This window comes from Nicotiana tomentosiformis, chromosome 12 (assembly GCF_000390325.3).
Source record: "Nicotiana tomentosiformis chromosome 12, ASM39032v3, whole genome shotgun sequence".
In the NCBI taxonomy this organism is placed as follows: Eukaryota; Viridiplantae; Streptophyta; class Magnoliopsida; order Solanales; family Solanaceae; genus Nicotiana; species Nicotiana tomentosiformis.
The window spans coordinates 116,184,979-116,194,981 of record NC_090823.1 but is presented as its reverse complement, the minus strand read 5'-3'; the positions used below and the strand labels follow the sequence as shown (position 1 = coordinate 116,194,981).

General features: G+C 40.0%; 1 protein-coding gene across 1 annotated transcript; it reads right to left on the bottom strand.

Moving 5' to 3' along the window:
* Window positions 1-537: 537 nt before the first annotated feature.
* Window positions 538-1,044, bottom strand: LOC138903267 (uncharacterized). The gene has a single exon (XM_070191206.1). The coding sequence runs from the start codon at window positions 1,042-1,044 to the stop codon at window positions 538-540; it is 507 nt and encodes a 168-aa protein (XP_070047307.1).
* Window positions 1,045-10,003: the final 8,959 nt, after the last annotated feature.

Here is a 10,003-nt window from a genome sequence, read left to right as displayed (position 1 = left end):
ATGACCTTTCATGCATGAGTGATAGGCACATGTCTTATTTGGATTGACCCATTGAGAGGAATTTTCCATGGTGACAGGGGGAATAGGAGTGATATAACCGGCGACCATCAGTCTCTCGTATAATTGGTCTACAGGTTCAGCAATTGGGGTGTATTGTCTGGGTGGTCTGCGGTCGAAATTTGGTCTAGGTTTTTGGTGGTTTTGGCGGGCTGGTGGTGAATGGTAGTATGCGAGTTAGCTGTTATAGGTATGGTAAGTGGTGGTAGGTTGTTGGTATCTGGGAGGTGAAGGCTAATATGTGGGTGGAGGTGTTCGGTATGTGAGAGGAGACTTCAGAACTTGGGCTACCATCACGGCCCCTACTTCTTTCTTCTTGGATATACCCCCTAACTGCAAGGCTTTATTCGTAGCCTGTAATGCCTCAAAATTAGTTACCATTCCGCTCTTGATCCCTTCTTCAATCATTTCCCCCAATTTGATGATGTCGGAGAATTTGTGATTCTCGATAATCATTAACCTTTCGTAGTATTATGGATTCTAAGCCCGGACGAAGAACTTGTTCATCTTCTCTTCTTCCAATGCTGGCCTTACTTTTGCAACTTCCAATCTCCATCGAGTAGCATACTCGCGGAAAGTCTCTGTTGGCTTCTTCTTGAGATTCTGGATATAGAAGACATCTGGCGCATTCTCCGTATTAAACTTGAACCGATCCATGAAATACAAAACCATGCTTACCCAGCTAACCCACTTCTTTGTATTTTGGATTATGTACCACAATAGGGCGTATCCAGTGAGGCTTCTCATGAACAAATTCATGCGAATCCTTTCATATTTTCCAACCCCTACGAGCTTGTCACAGTATGTCCTTAGATGCACCTTTGGGTCACATGTTCCGTCAAACATCTCGAACTTGGGAGGTTTGTAACCCTCCGGCAGTTTTACGTCTGGCTGAATACATAAATCTTCATAGTTCAAACCCTCAAACCCTTTACCCCCTTCGACACCCTGGACTCGGCTTGTGAGCTTCTTAAGTTCCTCTGCCATATTCTTGATGAACAGGTCCTTCTCAGAGGATTCTGGTGTGTATGGGGTTTGTTGAGTGGGGTGAGGTAGAGTTTCTATATATATAGGGTTACTTTGGTGGATGCCGGGGATTTGGGTGTAGTGATGATCATTGGTTGAGTTCTGCGGATCGGGGGTACGTTGCGGTGTATTTTGAGGAGTATGGTAGGTAGTAGTTTGTGGATACTGAGTCCGAAGATGTTGGTGTTGAGGAGGAGTTGGCACTAGTGGAGGGTTAGGATTTTGAGGAAGTGTGGCATATTGATGAGGTGCGGGAGGATTTTGTGGATGTTGGTTTGGTGTGTTTTGAGGAGGTGCTGGGTTTTGGGCATTCTGTTGGTTAATATCCAGGACGTTTAAGGTGAGGGAGAGGTTTGCCAAGTTGCGGACCTGCTCAAGTTCCCCTTGCAATTCCAGTATTTTCTGCTCCAACCGTAGAACCAAATCATTCTATGCCGGAGTACTCTGACCATCTGAAGTTTCAACATTTTCTGCATGCGCAGCATTATCTTTCCTGATACCACTCATGTCATCCATCTTAGCATTTTCCTTAATTTTAGGATAACTTGGAGGAGGAGGAGGTGGAGGGCCTCTGGATCTGGTATGATACGCTGATGATGCCAGTATGCAAGAACCAACCTTAGGGTATGGGAATAATCAAAACAAAGAAAAGTGTCACGACCCAACTGGAGGGTCATGACTAGCACCCGGGCCATACTTGCCGAGCACCAATGTACATTTTATCTAACCTTCCTTATTATCTTTAAGGGCCGACAAGATCAATATAAATAGTAGACATGGATCATGAACATCCAACAATGAAAGATAATGTCATGAACATACATAACATGGGACGACAAGACTGTCAAGAAACTATATATAAGGTACGAGCTACCATGAGTCGACACCTGTCTATGAGCCTCTAAAGGAACATAAGTTCTACAACATTGCCGGAACAGGGCCCCGAAATACCCATAATGTCTATAACAAAAATGCATACAAAGACCACGGCAAGTCCGGAGAAGGGATCTCGCCAATAACCGCTGAACTGGACAGCCTACTGTGGTGGGGGAGCTGCGTCTACCCGTTTATCAGGACCTGCAGCACGACATGCAGTGTCCACAAATAAAAGGGACGTCAGTACGAATAAAGTACTGAGTATGTAAGGCAGGAAAGCATAAGTAAGAACAGTAATGTAAATAGGGATAGGGAATATACAACCTGTGACATCTGGGTACCTCTGAGGGCTACTGATATGAAACACATGATACATACATATATATATACATAAACTTTTAAAACATATGCCTTTGTGGGCATCACCATCATCATATCGTACCCGGCCGTAATAGGCTCGGTAAAACGTACCCGGCCATCATAGGGCTCGGTAGAATCATACCCGGCCACGTGGAGCTCGGTAAAACCCAACTGATCAGTGGTTGCACAATAGGTGCCATACCCGGCCGACTATAGTGCGGCTCGGTAGAGTAAAATAGATACATATATATGATGCATGCTGGACTCATTGGAATCACATTTTGAACCTTTCGGAGTGACGTAAGGTCGGTATCCTTCGTACACGTTATTAGGATTAACTCTTCATCAAGAATCTTATAAGAATCAGGAACTACCAACAACATTGATAATATAAGAATAAGAGAAGTAACATCAATATCAATCGTTTCATAAGAAGGGCAGCAATGTAAGTACTGCTAGCTTCTAAGAGTAGAGTATCTTTGGGAGCTCGTTCATTACATTATGTACAATTGGAGTCGTGCAAAAGAATGAAGGGGATAGCCTCACATACCTTGTATATACTGCCCAACCTCAAGCTATACAAATGTCACGACTCCTTAGTCTACAATAAGACAAATGACACTATCATTATCGTTTAAGCGTCGTAACTATTATGTATCGACCACAACCTATTTTACGATGAAACGGACAGCACCTCCCCTATTTATATGACTTCCCACAAGTCAATACAATCACAAAACAGCCCAAACAACATCATTAATAATCATATTGAGCCTCCAAAATAGTCCACCAACCAACAACATTACTACCAAGCCTTTCGATATATATTTCACAAGTTCTAGCTTCAACGACTTAGCTGCAACTTGGATAATCTTAAATATATATAGAGTAAGAGGTTCCTTACCTTTAAACAGAAAGAACAACTCCAATTTGACCTTAATTTTCCACGAAATATCCCTTCAATTCTGCCACAAGAACAAGGAAGCGAAACTAGCAATTAATTCGGGTTTTTCGGCACTAAAATTACTTTAGAAGACTTGAAATCACCTAGGGTTGATATTAAAAACTTGAAGGTGTATTTACAGGACATAAAACACTTAAAACAACCTCCCACACGAGCTGGAACAACACAAAAATCAGCAACAACAAGAAGAACAAGAAACTTACTAGCGCCACGGGATTCCCGACATTTGATTTGTGTTGTTTGCCCTTTGTTTGGGTCTTGGATCATGAGAGAACCTTGAGAGACTGTTTTTAGGGTTATAAGGTCTGAATATACTGAAAAATAATGACTTAAAACGGGGTTGAGGTATCTTATATATGTCCATATGTCTTAAACCGCCTTTGTGGGCCCCATAGAGAGCAGCTTGGCGCACTCTTGCAAAAATGTGAATATCTCTCTATTCCGAGATCGTATCGACAAACGGTTTAATGCGTTGGAAACTAGACTCATAGATCTTCAATTTGATAGGTAGATCACTCCATAATTCCAAGCACATTGGGATAAAAATGCAGTAACATTTGACCTAAAGTTTAAGTAAAATTATAAACCTAAGTTGCGACAACTTTTATCGACTTTTGTTTCATAACTCGCTTGACTTCAAGACTTATGATGCGGATATTATATGATTCAAATACATTAAAACAAGACCTCTTGGGACAATTAATCACCTCTAGTGTTACCCGAAAATACGGGTTACAACATCCTTGATTCGTTTAACTTCAAATACTTGTTAACCACTCTTATACACCCTTGTATCGTTTAAGACCAATAGGATTAACTTCTTATCATCTCAAAGATAATCTCTTCTTGGATTTACGTCGACTAACTTACGGCGTGATCTATGGTATGCGAATTTGGGTTGTAACACCCTCTCCCCCTTAGGAACATTCGTCCTCGAATGTAAGGGTTTATGGGGTGTCTAACTCATTGTGGATTCCGACGGAGATTTCCGGCTGAGTTTCCCCTATAAAATGGACACTAGCCAAACTTGCAAGCAGTTAAACCTAACCTATGGCCTTACAAGACTATACAAAGCATTATGGATATGTACATTATCTGCATATTACCATTTTGTATTAAAAAAAAGAGTATTCACAAGCTATTGCTTACCTCATAGAGCCGTTTCACCTTATAATGCGTCCTTCTTTCCCCCGGCATCCTCGTTATCTTCACTCTGGAATAGGTAAGGGTATTTAGACTTCATCTCCTCTTCTGCTTCCCATGTCATTTCTTCTATATTCTTGTTCCTCCATAATACTTTCACGGAAGCTACATCCTTTGTTCTCAGCTTGCGGACTTGTCGATCTAATATAGCCACTGGCACTTCATCATATGATAGATCCTTTGTAACTTGTACATCTTTGATAGGGATGACCCGAGAAGGGTCTCCAATACATTTCCTCAACATAGATACATGGAATACCGGGTGGACAAATTCCAATTCAGATGGCAATTCTAACTCGTAAGCAACCTGTCCAATTCGTCGAAGAATTTTGTACGGCCCAATATACCGCGGACTCAACTTACCCTTCTTCCCAAAACGCATAACACCCTTCATCGGCGAGATCTTCAGGAAAACCCAATCACCAACCTCAAATTCCAGATCACGACGTCGGACGTCGGAATAAGACTTTTGCCTGCTTTGTGCCGTCCTCAGTCGCTCTTGTATCAGCATAAGGATAGATACCCCTCAACCCGATCAGTACTAAGTGAGGAACATCCCTAAACCTGATGATGAACTCGCTAGTAGGGAACCACTCGAACATCCAATGGACCTTGTCATCAGTCAAATTGCTAAAGAAGTGTACCCAATCCACGGTGTTTTCCGGTTATGCAAACCTATCTAGGATGAAAGTCATTCTTTTTGGATGGTGAAAGGCTATGTGGTCATTCCATGGTCGCCGCGGAAATTCCTGACGATACTTTCCTCTTTGAAGATGCTCCAACAACCATATTTGCAGTAACAAATTACAACTCTCAAAATGTCTGAATCCCTTCTTACAGCGGTCCAAAGCTCGGTATATCTCTGCCACGATCATTGGGAAAATAGTGTAAGTCTGTCCTTCAATCCCTTCCATTAAGGTCTTGGTAACCATAGCCAAACGAGTGTGAATCTTGTCTTCTTGAATTGGAAATACTATCATACCCAGAAAACAGACGATGAACACAAAAACCTGACGATGAGTCCAGCCCAGGGAAGTGATGGAAAACTCATCATGATAGATACGGTAGGATGTGTTATGCCCATAACGCTCGTAGAGGAAGTCGAAAGGTATGTAGGACTTCTTCAGGCAGACTAACTCGTCATTCTTTCTAAGACCCATCATTTTCAGAAATCCCCTAGAAGTACGATTTTTTGGTACCAGCAGACCAGGGCTATCCCAGGGTAGCCCGGCAAAGCCTCCTATTTCCTTAAGAAGGGGAGTCATCTCTATGTTACTAAAATGGAAAATAACCCTCTTTTCATCCCAGAACATAGTAGCAGCCTCGATCAGTACATTGTTTGGCTGAATGTCTAGCAAAGAAGGTAAATTTCCGAGAATTCTTTTCACATGGTTCTTGTCACTTGGCGAGAGATTTTCCCACCAGTCTAGCAATAGAGGTGAGATACTTCGAACCATGCCGAACCTGGGGACTTCGTGCCTCATTTCTGAAAAACAAATAAAGTTAGCCCTTTCCCCCTCCGGGTTTGACTACTTACACATTAATGATTAGCATATCAGCACGTTTTCTCCAAATAATGCACATATCATGATCGTACTCATTGGGATTATGGAAATCCCGATGGACTTTGGACAAGGCATTTCTTAGTGAGTTATTATGCAGACAACATTCTAACTCATGCTAGGTTTGGACATGATGCATGCATAGTTAACATCAGAGTAGGGTTTTCTATAGAAGTCTAGACCGGTACCCTCAAGCGGACAACTTGAGAAGGAAAGGCACAGAACCGTCGACTGCACCGTCGACTAGTTTTACCACAAATAAGCCTTTTCAAATTTAAAAAGGGTAATATAGGAAGAGCACGGACACTCATCAAGTGTCGTTATGGTATTAATTGCGTACGAGTGGAATATGATGCAGAGCATGTAATTATGCAAAATATAAAACAACACCTTGTCAAGTATTTTGCATGAAGAAAGCGATAAATGCGGTATTTAATAAATGTAAAGACAGGAAAGGAAGAAAAACAAACGAGTTAGTTCGCATAATGGAAAAATTATAATAAAGCGGTAAAAGAGGTAGGGATTGGGAAAGACATAAAGATTGAAGCCACCGAACAAGGTTAAACGAAAAGTTGCATGTAAATTCATGTAAAAGGGAAAATAGGGAAGGGAGTGTGCATGTAGCAAATAAAGGGTGAATTTGAGCATAAAATAATAAAGACACGCTTATCGAGGGAGACTAATTCACACAGACCAAGTTCATTATGGTAAGAGCCCAAGGATATCCCCAACAGAGTCTACATGCTGTCGCGCCCCTTTCTCTCGTGAAATCGGGTTTCGACATTGACAACTCTTTTAAAAGTAATGGTTATTAAAAGAAAGAGTCGCCACCTAACGGATTGAGGTGTGTTAGGGCACCTATTTGCAAATGACTCAGGTTTACTTGCGTCACAAAAGATTGGGTAATGGCTCAAATTACCTCGAGGAGAAGGTGTTAGGCACTCCTCGAGGTCCATAACGGTGGGTCTCGGCCGAACTCAAATCATGTGAATTAGTCTAAAAAGAAACAATTTGGACAAAGAAAGCACTATTTTAACAGGAATGGGGGGGTCCTAAGTTTTTTAGCCTAATGGATCACCCCGTGCAACATAAATAATACTTTGTAACTCCCTCAAGATGGGGTATTACTCATATTATTCAGCGGGCACAGACTATCATCTCTTGCTACCCAAGTACTATCTTTAAATTATTTACCTAAAGCGCTCTAATCAATTCTAAGTCTCACCCTATGCGTGCACTACACGTCACATACCTATGGTCCAGGAGGCATATGGACCTCTATTTTAGGGTGGATCTAGACTTTAACTTAGGTTGCTCAAAAAGAGAAAACTAGGCGACATAAAAAACAGTTAGGACTTTCAAATAGGAACAAGTATGGGCTCAAATTAGCCTCCGTATTTAAACAGCAAATGCACGCAAACTGATCAGCATTAGCAATTTTTATTAATTACAAAATCCTATAGGTAGGATATCTATGTGATAAAACCAGTTTCTTATTGCGATTATTAGAACCTACAAAGTTCGCCTACTAATTTTAGCATAATACGATTAAGCCTACCAGCATGGTATATAGGTGTTTTGTGCGATAGTAAATAGTAGCCAGTCACAGAAACATACCTAAAATTATTCATTTTAATCCTACAAGCATGTTTTCTAGTGAGGATAGCAGCACAGTAAACAGGCATAAATAACAATTAAACAGATTCAGGCGTGCATTTTATAACTTGATCCAGTTTGAATCCTATAAGCATGATTTCTATAATCTGAACAGTTTTGAATCCTATAGACATGATTTCTACAATCTGAACAGATTTTGAATCCTATAAACATGATTTCTATAATCTGAACGAAACAGTATGCAAGCAGGAATTCATACACACATCGGACCATACCATTTCTATAGGCATGGTTTGTAACAGAACATAATTGAGCCAAACATTGAGCCTATAGACATGGTTGCTAACACATAATGACTGAACACAATAAGACACTTAGAAGCATGATTTCTAACATATAACATCCAACATCACAACATTAACCCTATAGGCAGGATTTCTACCCCCACTTTATAGCAAGTATAAAATAAGAACCCTTTCGCATTTTTACTAATACCCCAGAATTGTTATTAAAAATAAGTATTACATACCAGAATTTAATGAATGAATTATAAGGTAAGTAAAACTATAGGGAGCCTACAGCAGGCCCAAATGCACCTGGACAGGCCAGGCCTTCAACTCACAATAGTTCCAAAAGCTCATGTTCATAGATACACAATAACCAGTAGTGAAGATTCGCCCATATTTCAAGGATAAGCATACAAAACCCAAATCTCTAGTGTGTCAGAGTCTCCAAGGGCTTCAGGAACCCAGGGCAGTGCTCACACTAGAGAAAATGATCAGAAACAGTTCAAGGAAGACTAGGGACCAAATCCTAGTGTGTCATAGTTCACAAAGGTCTCACATAAACCCTGGGTAGTGCTCACACTAGGGAGGCCAGAGGACAGAACCTAAATAGATTTGGCTTTTAGCCAGCAAAGAATGAGGATTCAAGAGAGTAGGATGGGATTAGGGGATACACTTACGGACAGAATCACATATAGAGCATGTACAAACAAATAGCAAACATATTTGAACCTAAGCATACTTAATCAAGTTTTTAAGAATAAACAAAGTCATATGCTAATAAGGCCAGTTCATAAACATGTTCACAATGATAACAGAGACTTCAGATCAGGCTAAGTCATAGAAAGAAAACACATTGATTAGCAGTAGGAACTGATTAAGACAATCTAGTAAAGGTATCATAACATAGTGAGAACAGAACTAAACAGGCCGCAACAAGTTCAACAAACAAACATTATAAATCTGTTAAGGCACACATCTATATATGGCTAAAGAGGTATGAATGCATGTTTAGCACTAAAAGATAGTCCTCAATAACACAGAATTAGGAAGAATTCATTAATCAATTCAAACTAAGTTTGACATGTCTTAACTACAAGTAATAGCATTTAGGATAACATGTCCTAATAGCAGTAACACATTGAGCAAATAATCATAATGAAAGGGGCAGAAGATTCAATAACTCACCAGTTAAGATGAACAAGGAAAAGGAATCCAACAATATAGTAAATAGCACCAAACGGAAGTAAAAAGATTGTTTGCCTTGGCTTTCAGCCGGCCAAGAATCAAAACACAAAATTTTTTTGCTCAAGGGAGAGCAAGAGTACACAGCTTTTGGTATATAGTAGTGAAATGGTTTTTTGAGCTCTGAATCTTCTCCTTTTTTTATCAAAGGGGAGTAGAGAGGGGTTTAAATAGTGCTGAGACTAGAGCATAGAAATAGCTAATTAAAATATTAAAAGGCAAGTGCTCAAATCAGTGGGATTGAAACCCCAAATTTTAGGTGAAGATACACAAAATCAATAGGAAATGAGGTAAAGAATCACATAGGCATATAATGAACAGACAAGAGATTATTATATATAAAAAAAGGAATACTGAATCGAACCAGATTTGGTTAAAGTAAAAGGGTCTGAAACCCTAAGTTAGGTAAACCACAAAACTGGCAGAAAATAAAGGCAAGAATCACATATTAACATAAAAATAAACGTAGGTAAGAAATTATTCAAAAGAAAACCTAGAATCGAACCAGATTTGGTTCAAGTAAAAGGGTCTGAAACCCTAAATTAGGTAAGTGAAGGGAGTCGACAAAAATAAGCAGATTCACAAGTAATAGAATGAATATAGACGAAAAAATGCTAGAAATCATAGTTTGAACCAGTTTAGGTTCGATTCAAAGAAAAATCTGGAACCCTAACCTTTAAGGTTTAGTGCGAATCAACGAGATATGAGAGAATCATTACAAAATAACGTGCTTGGACTTAAGGTTGTCCAGATTCAAGAGACAAACATAGATTTGGACAGAATCAAAGCGGGGTACTTTCCATGTTTAG

Excerpts from the sequence above, each read along its gene's own strand:
- LOC138903267 (XM_070191206.1), bottom strand. The coding sequence starts at position 1,044 with ATGGCAGAGGAACTTAAGAAGCTCACAAGCCGAGTCCAGGGTGTCGAA.